The following is a 23,003-nucleotide window of genomic DNA, read 5'->3' as shown; positions in this document are numbered from 1 at the left end:
TGTATTGGCTTTTGAATAGAATTGACATGTTGATTCTTCTTATTAATGTTCATTTCAAAGTCCACTATATTGATGCATTTAGCTGTTAAAATTATAGTTTTTTTTCTTCCAGCGGAGACCCCCAGAAACCCCTGCTAGGTTTCCTCCTCTGGCTTTGTGCTAAGCCCCCAATGTCATCAAATCGTTGTAACGCCCCTGCTTTTGACTGTAGGTTAGAATAGGTTGACTACACTGCCATCTAGCGGTCAGGTTCTACAATTACTATTCATCTCATTGTCTGAGCCTCGGAGGCCGACGACATTCCTGCAGTGCGCACGGCAACTGTCCTCTGAGTCCGCTCCCTCCCTCTCTGCCTGGCATCACATAAGCTCACCAACAATGGTTGAAAAGTTGCATCATTGGGACATCTGCCAAGCTTCCGAGCCTTTAGAAGGCTCATAAAAGCCTGTATAAATTAAGATTATCTCATGTTATGGCTGCATATTATTCTATCCCTTGCAACTCGGACACCATTGACATTTGAGGTTTATATTAGGAATATAAATCCACATCCTTTTTTCCCCTCCAATATAAAACCACATAGGCCCATGTCATGTCTCAAAATGACACTAGACCTATTTCCCCTTTGATTTATTGATGGTTATCATATCTGCGGCTACTTCTTGTTGGGAAAAAAATATTTAAGAAAGATCAAATCGATTTTGTAAAATTGGAAAGAAATCGGCTAATAAACTGTTGTTTTAATGTTCAAGCCATTCGTACATGTTCATTCTAGCGAATGGATTATTGTTATGCTACATTTATTGAATTGTAGTTATGCAATTTCCATTCTCAACGACTGTGGGACAGCTCAGACATTTTTTTGTTACCAAATGGATTGGTATTTTTGGGGATTAAGCTTTAGCCTATAGAGTCAACAGCCTAGTGGGAACCTGCTTTTAACAAACGGGTCTCTTTATAACGATTTTCAAATCTAGAACACATTGGGTTCGCCATGAAAGCATATTTCTAAAAAACTCTACACCCAAACATTTCATAAACACCTTATCACCGCCCAGCCCCCCCAAAAAAGCTGGGGGCGGGGGGGATAATTAATGTGCCGAACAATGGAGCAAAATTAAGCAACATCGAGTTATTTTATGCGGTTTCAGTCAAAAGTCGATATCACCTTGACAGTTTGGTGGAGAAAGAAATGCCATTCAACGAAAGTGGCTCGATTATATAGGCCAATGCAATCCATATTCTAGTTCAACGATTAACAAAGTGTTGAAGCCATAAAGGAATTTGCCAAACGTAGGCTAAAGGTTATTTCTCAATCAACGTTAAAGAAGATTAACATTATTAACAATATTAAACAACGTTAAAGAAAACATTGTTTTCTGTTTCTTTGCATCTGTTAATTCTGTTTTTTGGATATTAGATTTGTATTGTGTTTGAAGGTGGAAGTCATATTTTTATTCTCAACGCCGACAATATCAGCTACTCTGGTTTAGAACGTAGATATAGGCGGCAGAACATGCGCAGTGGCAGTTTGTGCCATATTGGAATGAGGTCGTGAACGACTAGGCGGAAAGAGACGGCATCTAAAACCGACTTGAAAAACTATTTACTGGTAAGAATCAGATTTTGTGACCAAATACTCACATACAATATTTTGTTTATTAAGATCTTAATATGATATAATGTAATTTGGTGCTGTCTTCGTCTTTTTTCCCGTCTCTGAAAAAGATGACTCTGGCTCGGTCGAGTGCAAGCGCCCGTATTGCTTAGTATAGCCTATCGCTCAAGCCATGACGTTTCAGTAACTTGACTTGGTCACAGGCGTTTTTAGCATGTGCCGAATCAGCCGCATTCTACTGCGGTGCCGTTTGCTTCTGAACTGACCTATATGGCATAAACACAGAGAGGCTATGAAATGCATGTTCTTTATTGCATTCGGTGTTCTTCTCTTTAGTGCACGTTCCAGTGTGAAAGTTGGATCATCGGCGCTCGTGCGTTCAAATTAATATCCATATTGCGGTAAGTAACCTTCTATCGGAATTCCCAAATTTTTTGTTAATGTACTTAATCAATTTATTTAGTTGGATATCGCTCCTATATAATAACGGTTGCACAAGCTTGATGGACGTCTGCATTTTATTTTACAAATAGCCTTGCCGTTTTTATTATTTATTTTGTTTTAAATGAAATTGTAGTTGATTGAATATGCCTAACAGATCAGGCCTAAATTATGCTATACACATTGATATTTCCACGTAGGCTACTCTAAGCACTAAACTGCCCATTTCACTCCAGGTCCAACTTCCCAGTTATGCAACTTGAGTGATCGAATGACCTGCGGCATTAAACTGCAACATTGTTTCAATTGATGTGCATCTATAGCCTAAAATGCTACATTGTTTCTTCCACTTGCCAATGAAATAGCAATGCGAAGTGGGTTTTTTTTGCGCAAAACTTTTATATTTACTTCTGCCATTGGTTAATTAAGTTGGAGCTATTTATGGTCAGGCTCTCCTATGGCCATTTACACGAAAAATCCAGTTCAAATAACAGTTTCAACACTGCAACAACACTGGGACAACAACAACAGTGGGACAACAACACTGCCCTCTGACGTGCAAGGGGCTCACGAACACCCCACTAACATTAGGCCCCTACTTGACATTGGCAACATGCAACCCTGAAATAATACAATCTCTCAAAGAAGAAGTAGCCTATGTGAAGGCAAATTGCTGACAGAAAGGATTCATAAACAAATAGGCTACTATTGTAATTGTGTTACACTTGATGAAAATACTCCCAACAGTCTAACTTTATTCTTGACATAAATCCTTGTCATCAAGACTTCACTTTCATTGAAAGTACATTTCTCAAACCCTTGTGTGTTCAATCAATGCATTTATTTAGCATTTCCTGCCCAGTGATCACCCAGTGACTAAGAGGACTTGATTCAGTCAGCTGCATGTTAAAAATATGTTTGTTTTTGTGTATGCATTCTAGTTTCTCTTTCAGGGCGAGTCAGTGTATTTCTGCTGGTCTATCTTTTGGTGGAGAGAGTCAGACTGGCAGGGAGCCTGGTGGTGTGTGTGGATACTGGGGCAGGCCTCTTTCAAACCATAGGGGAAGTTGTTAGTCATCCTGTTCACTTTGGTGATGAACTGAGAGTTTGTTTAACTGAATTAGCTGTGAATTCCCAGAAATATCAGCATAATAAAATAATATTTTATCAACCCCCTCATCCTTCCCTTCTCAGCTTCATTCTAACTTGTCTACATCATATTACAATAAACTTGCTGACATTTTCAATCTTTATCAACAACTGTTAGAATACTTTTTTTTGTGATCATCGGGTATATTAGAATACACCTCAACAGTGAGGCTTGGCTGTTTGCAAATGGCTAAATGGCTCTGCTGCTCTTTTTATCCTCCGTAGTGTGAGACGTCAGTATGACCTCCAGCACAATGAGGCCCTTTACACTGTCTGTGTGTGTCAGAAAATTCAGTCGGGCTTGGTTGGATAGCTCTGTGTGTGTACTCTGAGGGCGGCAGGGTCGTGGGTGAAAGGATGGGCTGATCCTGGGTCGCGGTGTCCGTGCGGTGGTCAGAAGGACCCTGTCTGATGGCTGTCTCTACTTTAATAGAGACATCAGACTTGACAAAGACGGGCCTGACAGCCCTGCTGAATGGAGCAGCAGTGACCGAGCAGCTATCTTCTACATCCTATACACAAACCTCTCAGCTATTGTCATTTCCAATGCTCTCTCATGCCCGGTATATAAATGCCATTTCTCTTTTGTGTTCAATTCTTTAATCTGCTTTGTTGTCACAGACTGGCTATAAGCCTACAGCTCAACTTTGGTTCAAAGTTATCGTGTCTTTAAGAGGCATCACTCATGCTTTTAGAAACTTAGCTAGAAGGATCATTTGTATTTTCAAAACCCTTACCTAAATGTTCTCAGTTTCACTTCTCTCACACACACAAACTAAACTTTGTTTATGCTTTTGTTTGGCAATCCCCATCAACTTTCACAAAAATAAATGTTATCACTGGACAAATTGCATCTCTTTCACCAGCTGTACCACTTTTACCAACTAACCTACTATTCTTACTTGCTCTCCTGATTTTGGCTGTCAAACACAAATAATAATCCAGCTCTCCTTTCTTCCCCAGAGCTTCTAGACTTGGCCTGTGGGAGGAGCTAACATGAGTCACGAGTCACTGGAGTCTGGTGAGTAATTACATGGACCTCCAGCTTTGTTACTGGTGACGAGGGCTTTCTAACGTAACAAAATGAACTGAACTGGTGTATGTGTGTGTTGCAGATGAGGACTCGAGTCAGCACGTGTCTGACTTTAACTGGGATGAATATCTGGAGGAAAACGGGACCTTGTCTGTGCCCCACCATGCCTTCAAACACGTAAGTACCTGAGACCGCTCACAATCCTCTCATAACCACACACAATACTCACACACTCTTGATCCCAAATCCACCTTGTAAGATATTTCAACATCCCCCAGGTGGACCAGGGCTTGCAGACAGGGCTGACTCCAGGTATGAAGCTGGAGGTGTGTGTGCGTTCAGAGCCTGACCAACCCTACTGGGTGGCCACCATCATCACCACCTGTGGCCAGCTGCTCCTCCTGCGCTATGAGGGTTACCACGATGACCGCCGCGCTGACTTCTGGTGTGACATCATGACGGCGGACCTCCACCCCCTGGGCTGGAGCCGGCAGCAGGGCAAGCCCATGAGACCCTCCGAGGGTAAGAGAACTAGGGCTGGGGAGGAAACTCAGTTGGACGGGTGTTGTTTTACAAGGGTTATTACAGTAAAATCAACAATTTTGTTTTCTAAAAACATTTCTGAGGTTTCTTAGCATATTCTGTAATCGTGCCTCTCCATTGCCCCCCTCAGGTGTGAGAGAGAAGCAGCCAGACTGGGAGGGCATCCTGGAGAAAGCCCTGGCTGAGAAGTGCAGTGCACCTGCCAACTTGCTGGAAGGGGTAAGGGGGTGCTCAGCTATAAACTGGAACAACTGGGAATGTATGACAGATAGGCAAGGGTTTTGAACTCTGTGTGTGTGTGTGCGTGTGTGTGTGTGTGTGTGTGTGTGTGTGGCCTCAGCGTCGTAAGGACCCAGTGGACCTGATGTCTCCAGGCTGCAGTGTGGAGCTGCAGGACAGTTTTGACCCTGGGGTGGTGTGGGGCGCTGAGGTGGAGGAGAATGTGGGTGGCAGGCTGAGACTACGCCTAGCTGGCACAGAGGGGCTCCCTGAAACACACTCCACCCTCTGGCTCTACTACCTGCACCCCCGCCTCCACCCACCTGGCTGGGCCAAGGAGCATGGCTGCACCCTCAGGCCTCCTTTAGGTAAGCTGATCCTCTTTTCAAAAAGACCTTGGGGAAATTCAGTTTGAACCTTTTCACGTGTGTTCTACAAATCTCTAACGGTCGCCCCAACGTTTCTTTTATATGTGTGATTTTAGAATGCACTCACTGTTCCAAAATGGGATTGTTACACAACAGGACAGTGAACCCACACTGTCCTCAAACCAAGGCACACTGCCTGCTAATTATCTATAGGCTATGTTTTAACTTTTCAAACAAGTTTTATTTTCTATCAACAGTTTCAATTGAGGTGTGTTCCGCCTCCTTGTTAATTCACATAAGAAGTAGCCCATTTCACTGTTGTGGACAATTTATATTTGAGGCTTTATTGAGCTGGACAAACTTCTCTCTTCGAGGAGATCCCAAACACTTCCCAAGTGTTTCCCCAGATCAAATATGCAGACATTTGCATATCTCTAGTCAGAACACAAACTTTTTTCCCCTGGCATATTATCCAGCTGGCGCCCACATTGCCTTAATATTAGTTTTCCTTACTAATAAAAACTTTGGACGTGTGCGTTCCTATCAAAGTAAGTGTCGGAACTAGAAGCACAAGCATTTCGCTACACTCGCATTAACATCTGCTAACCATGTGTATGTGAAAAATAAAATTTGATTTGATTTGATTTTGAAGTGCCTTATTACATTATCATTATAGTTTCTTTATTGTGATGTCATTTCTACTGTAGCACACCGTACATACAGTTGGAAGTTTACATAGTCGTGACAAAGTTTTGGGAATGACACAAATATACATTTTCACAAAGTCTGCTGCCTCAGTTTGTATGATGGCAATTTGCATATACTCCAGAATGTTATGAAGAGTGATCACATGAATTGAAATTAATTGAAAAGTCCCTCTTTGCCATGCAAATGAACTGAATCCCAAAAAACATTTCTACTGCATTTCAGCCCTGCCACAAATGGACCAGCTGACATCATGTCAGTGATTCTCTCGTTAACACAGGTATGAGTGTTGACGAGGACCAGGCTGGAGATCACTCTGTCATGCTGATTGAGTTTGAATAACAGACTGGAAGCTTCAAAGGAGGGTGGTGCTTGGAATCATTGTTATTCCTCTGTCAACTATGGTTACCATGAGGTAACCAGAGGCAGGTGGACAAACAATAAAACATGTGCCGTCATCATTGCTTTGCACAAAAAAGGGCTTCACAGGCAAGGATATTGCTGCCAGTAAGATTGCACCTAAATCAACCATTTATCGGATCATCAAGAACTTCAAGGAGAGCGGTTCAATTGTTGTGAAGAAGGCTTCAGGGCGCCCAAGAAAGTCCAGCAAGCGCCAGGACCGTCTCCTAAAGTTGATTCAGCTGCTGGATCGGGGCACCCACCAGTACAGAGCTTGCTCAGGAATGGCAGCAGGCAGGTGTGAGTGCATCTGCACGCACAGTGAGGTGAAAACCTTTTGGAGGATGGCCTGGTGTCAAGAAGGGCAGCAAAGAAGCCACTTCTCTCCAGGAAAAACATCAGGGACAGACTAATATTCTCCAAAAGGTACAGGGATTGGATTGCTGAGGACTGGGGTAAAGTCATTTTCTCTGATGAATCCCCTTTACGATTGTTTGGGGCATCCGGAAAAAAGCTTGTCCGGAGAAGATGAGGTGAGCGCTACCATCAGTCCTGTGTCATGCCAATAGTAAAGCATCCTGAGACCATTCATGTGTGGGGTTGCTTCTCAGCCAAGGGAGTGGGCTCACTCACAATTTTGCCTAAGAACACAGCCATGAATAAAGAATGGTACCAACACATCCTCCGAGAGCAACTTCTCCCAACCATCCAGGAACAGTTTGGTGACGAACAATGCCTTTTCCAGCATGATGGAGCACCTTGCCATAAGGCAAAAGTGATAACTAAGTGGCTCGGGGAACAAAACTTCAATATTTTGGGTCCATGGCCACTAAACTCCCCAGACCTTAATCCCATTGAGAACTTGTGGTCAATCCTCAAGAGGCAGGTGGACAAACAATAACCCACAAATTCTGACAAACTCCAAGCATTGACTATGCAAGAATGGACTGCCATCAGGCAGGATGCCAGGGTGAATTGCAGAGGTCTTGAAAAAGAAGGGTCAACATTGCAAATATTGACTCTTTGCATCAACTTCATGTAATTGTCAATAAAAGCCTTTGACACTTATGAAATTCTTGTAATTATACTTCAGTATTCCATAGTAACGTCTGACAAAATATCTAAAGACACTGAAGCAGCAAACTTTGTGAATATTAATATTTGTGTCATTCTCAAAACTTTTGGCCACGACTGTACATCTTAGCCAAATGCATTTAAACTAAGTTTTTCACAATTCCTGACATTTAATCCTAGTAAAAATTCCCTTTCTTAGGTCAGTAAGGATCACCACTTTATTTTAAGAATGTGAAATGTCAGAATAATAGTAGAGAGAATTATTTATTTCATCACATTCCCAGTGGGTCAGAAGATTACATACTCAATTAGTATTTGGTAGCATTGCCTTTAAATTGTTTTGTTTGTGGGTAGCCTTCCACAAACCACTATAAGTTGGGTGAATTTTGGCCCATTCCTCCTGACAGAGCTGGTGTAACTGAGTCAAATCAAATCAAATGTATTTACAGTGCCTTGCGAAAGTATTCGGCCCCCTTGAACTTTGCGACCCTTTGCCACATTTCAGGCTTCAAACATAAAGATATAAAACTGTATTTTTTTGTGAAGAATCAACAACAAGTGGGACACAATCATGAAGTGGAACGACATTTATTGGATATTTCAAACTTTTTTAACAAATCAAAAACTGAAAAATTGGCCGTGCAAAATTATTCAGCCCCCTTAAGTTAATACTTTGTAGCGCCACCTTTTGCTGCGATTACAGCTGTAAGTCGCTTGAGGTATGTCTCTATCAGTTTTGCACATCGAGAGACTGACATTTTTTCCCATTCCTCCTTGCAAAACAGCTCGAGCTCAGTGAGGTTGGATGGAGAGCATTTGTGAACAGCAGTTTTCAGTTCTTTCCACAGATTCTAGATTGGATTCAGGTCTGGACTTTGACTTGGCCATTCTAACACCTGGATATGTTTATTTTTGAACCATTCCATTGTAGATTTTGCTTTATGTTTTGGATCATTGTCTTGTTGGAAGACAAATCTCCGTCCCAGTCTCAGGTCTTTTGCAGACTCCATCAGGTTTTCTTCCAGAATGGTCCTGTATTTGGCTCCATCCATCTTCCCATCAATTTTAACCATCTTCCCTGTCCCTGCTGAAGAAAAGCAGGCCCAAACCATGATGCTGCCACCAACATGTTTGACAGTGGGGATGGTGTGTTCAGCTGTGTTGCTTTTACGCCAAACATAACGTTTTGCATTGTTGCCAAAAAGTTCAATTTTGGTTTCATCTGACCAGAGCACCTTCTTCCACATGTTTGGTGTGTCTCCCAGGTGGCTTGTGGCAAACTTTAAATGACACTTTTTATGGATATCTTTAAGAAATGGCTTTCTTCTTGCCACTCTTCCATAAAGGCCAGATTTGTGCAATATACGGCAATATACGACTAGATCTCTGCAGTTCATCCAGAGTGATCATGGGCCTCTTGGCTGCACCTCTGATCAGTCTTCTCCTTGTATAAGCTGAAAGTTTAGAGGGACGGCCAGGTCTTGGTAGATTTGCAGTGGTCTGATACTCCTTCCATTTCAATATTATCGCTTGCACAGTGCTCCTTGGAGAGCATCATGAAGAACAAGGAACACACCAGGCAGGTCCGAGATACTGTTGTGAAGAAGTTTAAAGCCGGATTTGGATACAAAAATATTTCCCAAGCTTTAAACATCCCAAGGAGCACTGTGCAAGCGATAATATTGAAATGGAAGGAGTATCAGACCACTGCAAATCTACCAAGACCTGGCCGTCCCTCTAAACTTTCAGCTCATACAAGGAGAAGACTGATCAGAGATGCAGCCAAGAGGCCCATGATCACTCTGGATGAACTGCAGAGATCTACAGCTGAGGTGGGAGACTCTGTCCATAGGACAACAATCAGTCGTATATTGCACAAATCTGGCCTTTATGGAAGAGTGGCAAGAAGAAAGCCATTTCTTAAAGATATCCATAAAAAGTGTCATTTAAAGTTTGCCACAAGCCACCTGGGAGACACACCAAACATGTGGAAGAAGGTGCTCTGGTCAGATGAAACCAAAATTGAACTTTTTGGCAACAATGCAAAACGTTATGTTTGGCGTAAAAGCAACACAGCTGAACACACCATCCCCACTGTCAAACATGGTGGTGGCAGCATCATGGTTTGGGCCTGCTTTTCTTCAGCAGGGACAGGGAAGATGGTTAAAATTGATGGGAAGATGGATGGAGCCAAATACAGGACCATTCTGGAAGAAAACCTGATGGAGTCTGCAAAAGACCTGAGACTGGGACGGAGATTTGTCTTCCAACAAGACAATGATCCAAAACATAAAGCAAAATCTACAATGGAATGGTTCAAAAATAAACATATCCAGGTGTTAGAATGGCCAAGTCAAAGTCCAGACCTGAATCCAATCGAGAATCTGTGGAAAGAACTGAAAACTGCTGTTCACAAATGCTCTCCATCCAACCTCACTGAGCTCGAGCTGTTTTGCAAGGAGGAATGGGAAAAAATGTCAGTCTCTCGATGTGCAAAACTGATAGAGACATACCTCAAGCGACTTACAGCTGTAATCGCAGCAAAAGGTGGCGCTACAAAGTATTAACTTAAGGGGGCTGAATAATTTTGCACGGCCAATTTTTCAGTTTTTGATTTGTTAAAAAAGTTTGAAATATCCAATAAATGTCGTTCCACTTCATGATTGTGTCCCACTTGATGTTGATTCTTCACAAAAAAATACAGTTTTATATCTTTATGTTTGAAGCCTGAAATGTGGCAAAAGGTTGCAAAGTTCAAGGGGGCCGAATACTTTCGCAAGGCACTGTATATAGCCCTTCGTACATCAGCTGATATCTCAAAGTGCTGTACAGAAACCCAGCCTAAAACCCCAAACAGCAAGCAATGCAGGTGTAGAAGCACGGTGGCTAGGAAAAACTCCCTAGAAAGGCCAAAACCTAGGAAGAAACCTAGAGAGGAACCAGGCTATGTGGGGTGGCCAGTCCTCTTCTGGCTGTGCCGGGTGGAGATTATAACAGAACATGGCCAAGATGTTCAAATGTTCATAAATGACCAGCATGGTCGAATAATAGTAAGGCAGAACAGTTGAAACTGGAGCAGCAGCACGGCCAGGTGGACTGGGGACAGCAAGGAGTCATCATGTCAGGTAGTCCTGGGGCATGGTCCTAGGGCTCAGGTTAGTTGAAACTGGAGCAGCAGCACGGCCAGGTGGACTGGGGACAGCAAGGAGTCATCATGTCAGGTAGTCCTGGGGTGGGGCATGGTCCTAGGGCTCAGGTCCTCCGAGAGAGAGAAAGAAAGAGAGAAGGAGAGAATTAGAGAACGCACACTTAGATTCACACAGGACACCGAATATGACAGGAGAAGTACTCCAGATATAACAAACTGACCCCAGCCCCCCCGACACATAAACTACTGCAGCATAAATACTGGAGGCTGAGACAGGAGGGGTCAGGAGACACTGTGGCCCCATCCGAGGACACCCCCGGACAGGGCCAAACAGGAAGGATATAACCCCACCCACTTTGCCAAAGCACAGCCCCCACACCACTAGAGGGATATCTTCAACCACCAACTTACCATCCTGAGACAAGGCTGAGTATAGCCCACAAAGACCTGCCACGGCACAACCCAAGGGGGGGAGGGGGGGCCAACCCAGACAGGATGACCACATCAGTGAATCAACCCACTCAGGGACGGCATGAGATAGCCCCAGTAAGCCAGTGACTCAGCCCCTGTAATAGGGTTAGAGGCAGAGAATCCCAGTGGAAAGAGGGGAACCGGCCAGGCAGAGACAGCAAGGGCGGTTCGTTGCTCCAGATCCTTTCCGTTCACCTTCCCACTCCTGGGCCAGACTACACTCAATCATATGACCCACTGAAGAGATGAGTCTTCAGTAAAGACTTAAAGGTTGAGACCGAGTTTGCGTCTCTCACATGGGTAGGCAGACCGTTCCATAAAAATGGAGCTCTATAGGAGAATGCCCTGCCTCCAGCTCTTTGCTTAGAAATTCTAGGGACAATTAGGAGGCCTGCGTCTTGTGACCGTAGCGTACGTGTAGGTATGTACGGCAGGACCAAATCAGAGAGATAGGTAGGAGCAAGCCCATGTAATGCTTTGTAGGTTAGCAGTAAAACCTTGAAATTAGCCCTTGCTTTGACAGTGTAGAGAGGCTAGCACTGGAGTAATATGATCAATTTTTTTGGTTCTAGTTAGGATTCTAGCAGCCGTATTTAGCACTAACTGAAGTTTATTTAGTGCTTTATCCGGGTAGCCGGAAAGTAGAGCATTGCAGTAGTCTAACCTAGAAGTGACAAAAGCATGGATTAATTTTTCTGCATCATTTTTGGACAGAAAGTTTCTGATTTTTGCAATGTTACGTAGATAGAAAAAAGCTGTCCTTGAAATGGTCTTGATATGTTCTTCAAAAGAGAGATCAGGGTCCAGAGTAACGCCGAGGTCCTTCAGTTTTATTTGAGACGACTGTACAACCATTAAGATTAATTGTCAGATTCAACAGAAGATCTCTTTGTTTCTTGGGACCTAGAACAAGCATCTCTGTTTTGTCCGAGTTTAAAAGTAGAAAGTTTGCAGCCATCCACTTCCTTATGTCTGAAACACATGCTTCTAGCAAGGGCAATTTTGGGGCTTCACCATGTTTCATTGAAATGTACAGCTGTGTGTCATCCGCATAGCAGTGGAAGTTAACATTATGTTTTCGAATAACATCCCCAAGAGGTAAAATATATAGTGAAAACAATAGTGGTCCTAAAACGGAACCTTGAGGAACACCGACATTTACAGTTGATTTGTCAGAGGACAAACCATTCACAGAGACAAACTGATATCAGGTTGAGTCAGGTTTGAGTCAGGTTTGTAGGCCTCCTTGCTCGTACACGCTTTTTCAGTTCTGCCCACAACTTTTCTATAGGATTGAGGTCAGGACTTTGATGGCCACTCCAATACATTGACTTTGTTGTCCTTAAGCCATTTTGCCACAACTTTGGAAGTATGCTTGGGGTCTTTGTCAGTTTGGAAGACCCATTTGCGACCACGCTTTAACTTCCCCCTTTTTGCTCCAAACATAACGATGGTCATTATGGCCATATTTTTGTTTCATCAGACCAGAGGACATTTCTCCAAAAAGTACGATCTTTGTCCCCATGTGCAGTTGCAAACCATAGTCTGGCTTTATGGCGGTTTTTGAGAAGTGGCTTCTTCCTTGCTGAGCGGCCTTTCAGGTCATGTCGATATAGGACTCGTTTTACTGTTGATATAGATACTTTTGTACCTGTTTCCTCCAGTATCTACACAAGGTCCTTTGCTCTTGTTCTGGGATTGATTTGCACTTTTTGCAAAGTATCTCTTGGAGACAGAACGTGTCTCCTTCCTGAGCGGTATGACGGCTGCGTGGTCCCATGTTTATACTTGCATATTATTGTTTGTACAGATGAACGTGGTACCTTCAGGCATTTGGAAATTGCTCCCAAGGATGAACCAGACTTGTGGAGGTCTCCAATTATTTTTCTGAGTCCTTGGCTGATTTCTTTTTGATTCAAATTATGTCAATTAGCCTATCAGAAGCTTCTAAAGCCATGACATCATTTTCTGGAAATTTCCAAGCTGTTTAAAGGCACAGTCAACATAGTGTATGTAAACTTCTAATCCACTGGAAATGTGATACAGTGAATTATAAGTTAAGTAAATCTGTCTGTTAACAATTGTCGGAAAAAGTACTTGTGTCATGCACAAAGTAGATGTCCTAACCGACTTGCCAAAACTATAGTTTGTTAACAAGAAATTTGTGGAGTGGTTGAAAAACGAGTTTTAATGACTCCATCCTAAGTGTATGCAAACTTCCGACTTCAACTGTATGTATGGAGCATAATATATTTACTGTTTTATTCACATTTTGAAGTACTTTTGACAAATCATGCATTCCGATTCTTGCATAGATTATAATGGACACATACACTATATTTATAAAATCATAAGGACACCCCTTCAAGTAAGTGTATTTGGCTATTGCAAACACACCCGTTGCTGACAGATGTACCAAATTGAGCATATAGCCATGCAATCTCCGTACACAAACATTGGTAGTAGAATGACCTTCCTAAAGAGCTCATTGACTTTCAACATGGCACCGTCATAAGATGCCACCTTTCTAACAAATCACTTCATCAAATTGTTGCCCCGGTCAACTGTAACAGCAGAGAACGGGACCACTGAGTGCTGAAGCGCGTAGTGCGAAAAAATAGTCTGTCGTTCGTCGGGAGCTTCATTAAATGGGTTTACGTGGCCAAGCCTAAGCTCACCTTGCGTAATGCCAAGTGTTGGCTGGAGTGGTGTTAAGCTCGTAGCCATTGGCGTCTGGAGCAGTGGAAACGCATTCTCTGGAGTGATGAATCACACTTCACCATCTGTCAGTCCGACGGATGAATCTGGGTTTGGCAGATGCCGAGAACGCTACCTGCCCTAATGCATAGTGCCAACTGTAAAATGTGGTGGAGGAGGAATAATGGTCTGGGGCTATTTTTCGTGGTTTGGGCTAGGCCCCTTAGTTCCAGTGAAGGGAAGTCTTAACGCTACAGCATACAATGACATTCTAGACAATTCTGTGCTTCCAACTTTGTGGCAACAGTTTGAGGAAGGCCATTTCTTGTTTCAGAATGACAATGCGAGGTCCATACAGAAATGGTTTATTGAGATGATAGGTGTGGAAGAACTTGACTGGCTGCAGAGGGCCCTGACCTCAACCCCATCGAACACCTTTGGGATGAATTGGAACGCCGACTGCGAGCCAAGCCTAATTGCCCAACATCTGTGTTCGACCTCACTAATGCTCTTGTGGCTGAATGGAAGCAAGTCCCCGCAAGAAGAGTAGAGGCTGCAAAGGGGGGACCAATTCCATATTAATGCCCATGATTTTGGAATGAGATGTTCGATGAGCAGGTGTCCGCTTACTTTTGGTCATGTAGTGTATGGCGTGTAAAATACTTTTTGGAAAGTTGTACTGATTATGATAAGCGAATGCCAGCTATGTGTGGCGCCATGTTTGTTGACATCATATAAAGCTTTCTGGTTGTCACGTAAATATCTGACCAAAGATGTTATAACAAAACAAGGTAAAGGGATGGTTCACTCAACTGACTTCGATTGTAACTATCGTTACTCCAGGTTGCTAGCTCAGACCCCCCCTTTCCAGGGTTTTTCATTTTTTAATTTAGCGTATAATCTTCTCCTGTTTTTGCCCCCCGAATATTGATAAATCCCCCATCACAATAATATTTCCTGCATTATATCCCCCCACAATACCTTACCCCATTTCTACCCCTTATCGACTTGAAATCCCCCACAAATTAAATGAATCCCCCACCCCCCCCTTAAATGAATCATTGTTTATTTGTCAGCGTGCTGGAGGGGTTCCAACCAACTCAATGCACCATAGTACACATGCCAATCAGGAGCTCTCATTGGGCAGAGCCAGCAGTTGTCTTTTATATGACTATACACAGACAAGTTATATTTACAAGATTTAGCATAATTAATTAATCATTACCGTTTTGTTTCATTCATGTGACCAACCAATACTGTTTCATAACATGCGACAGACCAATACCTCACAAGGCTCTCTCTCTCTAAACTGAGACCTTAACTGAGATATCTTTAGTTCGTTCTCAAAACAACATCTGGGCGTACTGCCAAATTGCAGCTACTGATAAATGAGGATTTGTACAGTCAGCCACTTGCATGAACACAGAAATTGGCTTATCGAACAGCACATGAATAGAACACAGAAATGAGTTATAAGAAAAGCACAAACATTAAAATTCCCATTACACATCCTAAAATGGTTTTAACTAAATCTGGCAACCCTGTTTAGCTTTCACACTATGGTTAGGCTAGGCAGGTGGTGATCTGTGAGTTGATAACATTTTATTTGCTATGTGATTTGTCAAACACTGTAAATGACTTGTCAAGTCATGTACTCTGGTTCTTGTATACGCTGTAACAAGTACATCGAAGATTTGTAATATGCTGAAAAGTGGCCAAACAAAGTTAATGTTTTTTAGACAATGGACGCAGCCATCTTTGACTTTGACTTAGTTTATTTGTGTCTAATAGTGAATGTCATTCTGGGATTAGGGAGTTTTCACTTGTCAAGCATAAACAAACATGGCTGCCATCAAAGAATTTACCTGCTGTTATCTTAGCTGACATGCATGTCTTTTCTAAACAATATTACATTTCTCCCTTGTGCTCACCAGAGATGTGGTACATTGCAAACAAGTCTAGCAGTTAGGTTGCTAACTTATGTAAAAAAACACAACCTATTATTTAAACTGGTTTATGGAATGAGTTTGGCTGTGGATGTGTTCTGTGTGATGCTTGGATGACGAAGTTTGCGTTTTATCTTTTACAATAAAAGGTGAAATTGAGGAATAAAGTTGTGAATACCTTTTTTATTTCCTATCAGTACATAATTGTTTTTCAGACAGCAATGCTGTTTAGACATGTTGGTTGCATCCTGCGTTCTGTTGCTACTTGCTATTTGTGATGGTAAGCTGCAGGGACCACTCAACAATGATCACAAATATGTGATCTTATGCATCAAAGGGCTAAGATGCAAACATAATTTATGAATAAATCGGAGGTTGCGGTTTTTACTGTTTTAACGTGATAATTTGTGTGTGTGTGTGCTTGCTTGTTTCAGCCCTGGTCGCCCTGCACACAGAAGAGAAGTGGGAGGAGGTCAGACAGAGGATGATTGATCAGCCTCATGATGAAGCCCTCTCTGAGGAGTTCTATAAGGTGATGGCACTACCAAGCATTATTTACTAACATTACAAGGGTCTGTGCAATATTAATATAATAAGCCATCACTGTGTGGTGTGTGTGTGTGTGCGTGCATCAGGACCGGCCTGTCATCGCTGCCCACTGCTTCACTGAAGGGATGAAACTGGAGGCCGTTGACCCTGCATCCCCATTCTGCATCAGTCCTGCCACCGTTACCAAGGTAACAACCTCTTTACTGTCCCCCTCTCACCTCAGGCTCCTGGATTTCTCTGAATGCGTCCTTCCCAGGCCAAAATGAATGACTGGGTTGGAGGATGGCAGTACAGTAATGAAGGTACTCCACCCAACAGTTTCCACCATATCGTTGCTGCCTATTCAGTCCACTCAGATCAGTGTTCACCTCAGGGCTAGGAGAGTAAAGATGAATCCTGACATAGTACCCATATAAACTCTGGGAGTCTATCCACTCCATGCGGAAGTGGGTAGTCAGTGAGATACAGTATGGTTGTGTATGAGGCTAGCTTTGGGTGTGATATGGTCATGGAGGAAGGGTAGAGTAACTACTGCATAGAGCCAACATGAGTATGATGTCATAACCTACCTCTTCTCTTCAGGTGTTCAGTGACCAGTACTTCCTGGTAAAGCTGGACAATCTCTGTGGTGATGATTTGGTGTCAGAAGGCAGTGGGAAGTCCTTCCTGTGTCACAGGGAAAGTCCTGGGATCTTTCCCGCCCAGTGGAGCCTGAAGAACGGTCTCCCGCTCAGCCCCCCTCCAGGTGAGGAAACACTAGTAACATTTACAGAACTACTTTTAAAACTGTGCTCAACTTTTTTTTTTAAACGTTAAGCTAATTGTATTGTGGTCTCTCTCTCTCTCTCCTCTCTCCCCCTCTCTCTCTCTCTCTCGTTGTGTAGGGTACCAGGGGCAGGACTTTGACTGGGCAGACTACCTGAAACAGAGTGAGGCCGAGGCAGCACCACAACACTGTTTCCCCACAGTGAGTCTGACAAACGGCCTCATAGAACAATGCATGTTATAACATGTGTATAGCATGGATGAACAGGGGCAATGAATAATCTCTCTCTCCTGATGTCTCTCTGTCTGTCTCAGGAACAGTCTGATCACAGCTTTAAAGAGGCCATGAAACTGGAAGCGGTCAACCCACTCTCACCTGAGCACATTCATGTGGCATCAGTAATCAAGGTTAAAGGGCAACATATCTGGCTTGGCCTGGAAGGTGAGAACCCGTAGCTACGCCTCATATCTGGGCCCTGCGTTTTTAAAGCTTAGTTTGAGACCATTTAAGTGTGAGCTTGTTCACAATGATGGTATTGATATTAGATCATTAATAAGTTGTGTGATTAAATCATTTGTGTCCCTGTGTGTCCAGGGCTGAAACAGGCTATGCCAGAGCTTATAGCTCATGTGGACTCGTTGGACATCTTTCCTGTCAGCTGGTGTGAGACCAACGGTTACCCTTTGCTGTACCCCATCAAGCCCGAAGGTGGGCGTCCCAAAATAGGATCCCTCTGTGTTCCTCTCTCTCCTCTGAAGGGGTGCCATGCCACAATATGCATGGAATTGTTAATATTGCAGTCACAATATTTGACAGTACTGTGTATAGTTTCAGTAGTTTTCATGTTGATTATACATTGTCTTACAGTTGAGAAGCAGAGGAGGATTGCTGTGGTGCAGCCTGAGAAACAGTAAGTAGGCCTATGGGAAAGGAAGGACTCTTATCATTGGCTGTTTGTCCACTTTTGATTGGTTAATATTCCAGTCCCGTGCACTTTGACCACTAACCTGTATCTTTGTCCCTAAAGCCGAGCTCCACCCAAATCCACAACACCTGATGCACTCAAGCAGCAGATGACCAGCCAATCAGAGACTGGTGAGTGTTCTCGTTCTCATCTAGACATCCCAGACAAATACATTAGGATAGTTTCTGAGGTGAGGCACAGCTATTACATTGTGTGTGTGATGTTTTTTGTACAGGACAGGGGAACGGGAAGTACTGCTGTCCTAAGATCTACTTCAACCACCGCTGCTTTTCTGGCCCCTACCTGAACAAGGGCCGCATCGCTGAGCTGCCCCAGTGTGTCGGCCCTGGCAACTGTGTCCTGGTGCTCAAAGAGGTGAGGAGCACCCGAGTGGGATCGGAAAACCATACTACACAATATTAAAACTATATTACAATATACTCAAAAGTAAACTACTAAATTCTTCTAGAAACCAGTTAGTAATAGAGCAGAACTGTACTATCCCTAAAGATCACTTCCCACTTTGAATAGTATCCATGCTAATCCGCTCATGTCTCTCTCCGTCTCCCTGTGTCCTGTCCAGGTGTTGACTCTGCTGATCAACTCTGCCTATAAGCCCAGCCGGGTGCTCAGGGAGCTGCAGCTGGACCAGGAGAGCCGCTGGCACGGCCATGGAGAGACGCTCAAAGCCAAGTGAGGAACGCATTCTCTGTCATTAACATCATTACGTTTGTAACTTTTCTGCTCCTATTTGTGCTTGAGTTGATTTTTATTAAAGTGTGTACTGGAACTGGCTAAGCAGTCCTAGAGTTGCTAACCTGAGGATCTATTTTTGGCCGGCAGGTACAAGGGAAAGAGTTACCGGGCTACGGTGGAGATAGTGCGTACAGCAGACTGCGTGGCTGAGTTTTGTAGAAAGACCTGCATGAAGCTGGAGTGTTGCCCAAACCTGTTTGGACCTCGCATGGTTCTGGAGCGCTGCTCAGAGAACTGTTCTGTGCTCACCAAGACCAAATACAGTACGTGTCACCGGTGTTTGACTTGAACTGTAATAGGTGCCGGTACTCATTTTGGGTGCTTTTACTGTTTATATTTAGATGCAGGCACGCCACAATACTTTTGAGTTCATATTCTATAAGAGGGACAGGAGCTCAAGCAGTAGAACATTTGACTCTGGTGAGCCCCTGCCCTAATCAATCACTCTAGATCTAATGCATATCTGTGAAAACGGGTATTAAAATAGCTGGTGTTATTGAGATCAAGCTGATATGCAGGGGGGAAAAATCTAAGGGAACCAGTGTCTGTTTTTATGTGTACTTAGATGAATAAACAATATTGATTGTAAAGTATTGGATTCATAATGCTCAGGAGGACAAAGATTGTAATATTGATTTTTTTCTACAGCTTATTACTATGGTAAGAAGAAGAGTAGGCGAGTGGGCCGCCCACCAGGGGGGCACTCTAACCTGGAAGGGGGGGTGAAGAGGAGAGGTAGGAGGAGGAAGAGGAGGAAGCAACTCTTCGTCCATAAGAAGAGACGCTCCTCAGCCTCACTGGACAACACACCTGCCGGTTCACCACAGGTAACACACACACACACACATCTCTATATATCCAGACATCTTTAAACTGAACCATCCCTTTCTCTAACACAGGGGAGTGAAGAGGAGGAGGATCTGGATGATGAGGACTCTCTGAGTGACGATACTGGCTCTGAACTCCAGGATGATCAGGACGATTCAGAATATTCCATTGGGAAGTCACAGCCACCCACCCCGTCCCCTTCTCCTCCTGCAACGCCCCGGCCAACCCGAAAGCGCAGGAAACCTCACTCCCCATCCTACTCTGATGATGAGAACCACCCACCTTCACCAAAGGTAAACTACTGTGCCTTGACTTTGTTTGTTCACTGTTAATACAGTGGCTTGCTAAAGTATTCACCTCCCTAGGCATTTTTCCTATTTTATTTCCTTACTACCTGGAATTAAAATGACTTTTTGGGGGGGTTGTATCATTTGATTTACACAACATGCCTACCACTTTGAAGATGTAAAAAATAAGAATTGTGAAACGAACAAGAAATAAATAAAAATTAACTTGAGCGTGCGTAAATATTCACACCCCCCCAAAGTCAATACTTTGTAGAGACACCTTTTGCAGCAATTACAGCTGCAAGTCTCTTGGGGTATGTCTCTATAAGCTAGGCACATCTAGCCACTGGGATTTTTGCCCATTCTTTAAGGCAAAGCTGCTCCAGCTCCTTCAAGTTGGATGGGTTCCGCTGGTAAACAGCAATCTTTAAGTCAAACCACAGATTCTCAATTGGATTGAGGTCTGGGCTTTGACTAGGCCATTCCAAGACATTTAAATGTTGCTTTAGCAGTATGCTTAGGGTCATTGTCCTGCTGGAAGGTGAACCTCCATCCCAGTCTCAAAACTCTGGAAGACTGAAACAGGTTTCCCTCAAGGATTTCCCTGTATTTAGCGCCATACATCATTCCTTAAATTCTTACCAGTTTCCCAGTCCCTGCCGATGGAAAAAGATCCCCACAGCATGATGCTGCCACGACCATCACTGTGGGGATGGTGTTCTCTCGGGGTGATGGGAGGTGTTGGGTTTGCGCCAGACAGTGTTTTCCTTGATGGCCACAAAGCACCATTTTAGTCTCATCTGGCCAGAGTACTTTCCATATGTTTGGGGAGTCTCCCACATGCCTTTTGGCAAACACCAAACATGTTTGCTTATTCTTTTCTTTAAGCAATGGCTTTTTTTCTGGCCACTCTTCCGTAAAGCCCAGCTCTGTGGAGTGCACGGCTTAAAGTGGTCCTATGGACAGATACTCCAATCTCCGCTTTGGAGCTTTTCGGGGTTATTTTTGGTATTTTATTTGCCTCTCTGATTAATGCCCTCCTTGCCTGGTCTGTGCATTTTGGTGGGCGGCCCTCTCTTGGCAGGTTTGTAATGGATTTAATGGTGCTCAGTGCGATGTTCAAAGTTTCTGATATTTAACAAAAAAAAAACCCTGATCTGTACTTCTCCACAACTTTGTCCCTTACCTGTTTGGAGAGCTCCTTGGTCTTCATGGTGCCGCTTGCTTGGTGGTACCCCTTGCTTAGTGGTGTTGCAGACTCTGAGTCCTTTCAGAACAGGTGTAAATATACTGAGATCATGTGACAGATCATGTGACACTTAGATTGCACACAGGTGGACTTTATTTAACTAATTATGTGACTTCTGAAGGTAATTGGTTGCACCAGATCTTATTTAGGGGCTTCATAGCGAAGGGAGTGAATACATATACACACACCACTTTTCTGTTTTTTATTTTTTTGAATTTTTTAAAACATGTTATTTTTTCACTTCACGAATGTGGACTATTTTGTTTATGTCCATTACATGAAATCCAAATAAAAAAAAACATTTAAATGACATGTTTTAATGCAACAAAATAGGAAAAACACCAAGGGGGATGAACACTTTTGCAAGGCACTGTATATACAGTACGTTGTATTGTCCAGACTTTATTGTCCCTTTTCAAGTTAAAAAAACATAATTAACTGCATCTTTGTGTCTTGCATGTTGTTTTTGCAGCGCTCAAGAAGTGAGGCTCCCCAGAAGCTGTGTTTGGACACCAGTCCCCTAGAGTGGAGTGTGACTGATGTGGTGCATTTCATCAGGACCACCGACTGTGCTCCCCTGGCTCGCATTTTCCTGGATCAGGTAATAATTACACACACAGACACACACACACACACGATAATTATCTTTACTGTATAACTGTGTGTACACTGTGGCCTACATCCATGACCATTGTTGTCTTACCCCATGACCGTGCTTGTGTTTTCAGGAGATTGATGGACAGGCTCTGCTCCTTCTCAACCTGCCCACGGTGCAGGAATGTATGGACCTGAAACTGGGACCAGCCATAAAGCTGTGTCACCATATCGAAAGGGTCAAACTGGCATTCTACCAGCAATTTGCTACGTAGCTGAGGGTTCTAAAATAAGAAAAACTTTACATAGTCAGTAACCTGAAATGATTCCATAACTGATCTACCACTGGGCATCCTTTGGACCCTGCACCCAGGCCCAGCACAACAGCAGCAGCAGCAGTCAGGCATGGATATCAGATGATTCAAGACTTGCATTGTTTCTTTGCAATTTCTACTGTATGGTCAGAGAGGGGTTTACCCCGCTTTATTCTAGGCAAAGACATCTCACATGGATATTCATATTCAGGTTTGTCACCCACAGTCTCAAAATGACTCCTGGTTTCATTTGATCAACTTGCAAGCATGGACAATGCAAGGTTCTAAGCACAAAGACAAATAAACCACTGTACTATATTGTGGTATGCAAAGTGTATCTAACAGGGTGTATTTGTGTAAAGTGTACATATTTAAAAGCTATTCTAGTACAACAGGGTGATTAATGGTTATAGCTTGATTTTCTACAAAACATATTTGCTTTGAAAGTATTTGTGAAGGCCTTCATTCAAAACAGCCTTTTTGTTTTCTCTGAAAATGATTTGAACTTATAATCATATTGAAGACATTAGGGCCTGTGGTAAAAGCATTTAGGATTGAGGTGTTTTTGGAGCAGAAATCAGATACATTTTATAGTTTTACCTTTTTCCTACAACCCTCGGTAGATTACTGGGTATTGTGTGGTATTTTATTTTCGTTAGCCAACTAACTCTTTGCTGTGTTTTTAGTTTCCCTCGTTTACCCGGCTCTGCCACTGAGATCAAATATATTTTACAGGAGATACAATTGACTAATTTGACTGTATATGTTTGTGGAATATGATATTTAAGAGAATATGGAATAAAAGCCTGAATCTCTTCCCCATGAGATTCACGATCTTTCCTACACTTCCCATGATGCCGTTAATTGTGTCACGTCGAGCAC

The 23,003-nt window shown here is 43.1% G+C and overlaps 1 protein-coding gene across 2 annotated transcripts; it reads left to right on the top strand.

The window, feature by feature from the left end:
* Nucleotides 1-1,533: 1,533 nt before the first annotated feature.
* Nucleotides 1,534-22,969, top strand: LOC139414283 (scm-like with four MBT domains protein 1). Of its 2 annotated transcripts, XM_071162191.1 has the most exons (22): nt 1,534-1,612; nt 1,955-2,019; nt 4,172-4,229; nt 4,324-4,418; nt 4,520-4,763; nt 4,915-5,003; nt 5,125-5,371; nt 16,249-16,346; nt 16,450-16,551; nt 16,946-17,108; nt 17,248-17,330; nt 17,444-17,570; nt 17,724-17,837; nt 17,997-18,039; nt 18,157-18,224; nt 18,329-18,468; nt 18,677-18,786; nt 18,937-19,112; nt 19,498-19,676; nt 19,749-19,970; nt 21,686-21,814; nt 21,942-22,969. In XM_071162191.1, exons 3-22 carry the CDS (start codon nt 4,205-4,207, stop codon nt 22,080-22,082), a joined length of 2,595 nt encoding a protein of 864 aa, XP_071018292.1. In that variant the 5' UTR covers nt 1,534-1,612; nt 1,955-2,019; nt 4,172-4,204; the 3' UTR covers nt 22,083-22,969. The 2 variants fall into 2 exon arrangements, with proteins under 2 accessions (XP_071018292.1, XP_071018293.1); XM_071162192.1 differs by lacking the exon at nt 1,955-2,019 and having other exon boundaries at nt 1,535-1,612.
* Nucleotides 22,970-23,003: the final 34 nt, after the last annotated feature.

Source organism: Oncorhynchus clarkii, chromosome 7 (genome assembly GCF_045791955.1).
Source record: "Oncorhynchus clarkii lewisi isolate Uvic-CL-2024 chromosome 7, UVic_Ocla_1.0, whole genome shotgun sequence".
Classification (NCBI taxonomy): domain Eukaryota; kingdom Metazoa; phylum Chordata; class Actinopteri; order Salmoniformes; family Salmonidae; genus Oncorhynchus; species Oncorhynchus clarkii.
The sequence above is the reverse complement of the archived record's forward strand: the minus strand, read 5'-3'. Positions and strand labels throughout refer to the sequence as shown.

Excerpts from the sequence above, each read along its gene's own strand:
- LOC139414283 (XM_071162191.1), top strand. The coding sequence starts at position 4,205 with ATGAGTCACGAGTCACTGGAGTCTG. Across the intron at positions 16,347-16,449 it reads TCTCTGAGGAGTTCTATAAG|GACCGGCCTGTCATCGCTGC; the intron begins GTGATGGCACTA and ends TGCGTGCATCAG. Across the intron at positions 18,787-18,936 it reads GGAGAGACGCTCAAAGCCAA|GTACAAGGGAAAGAGTTACC; the intron begins GTGAGGAACGCA and ends TTTGGCCGGCAG.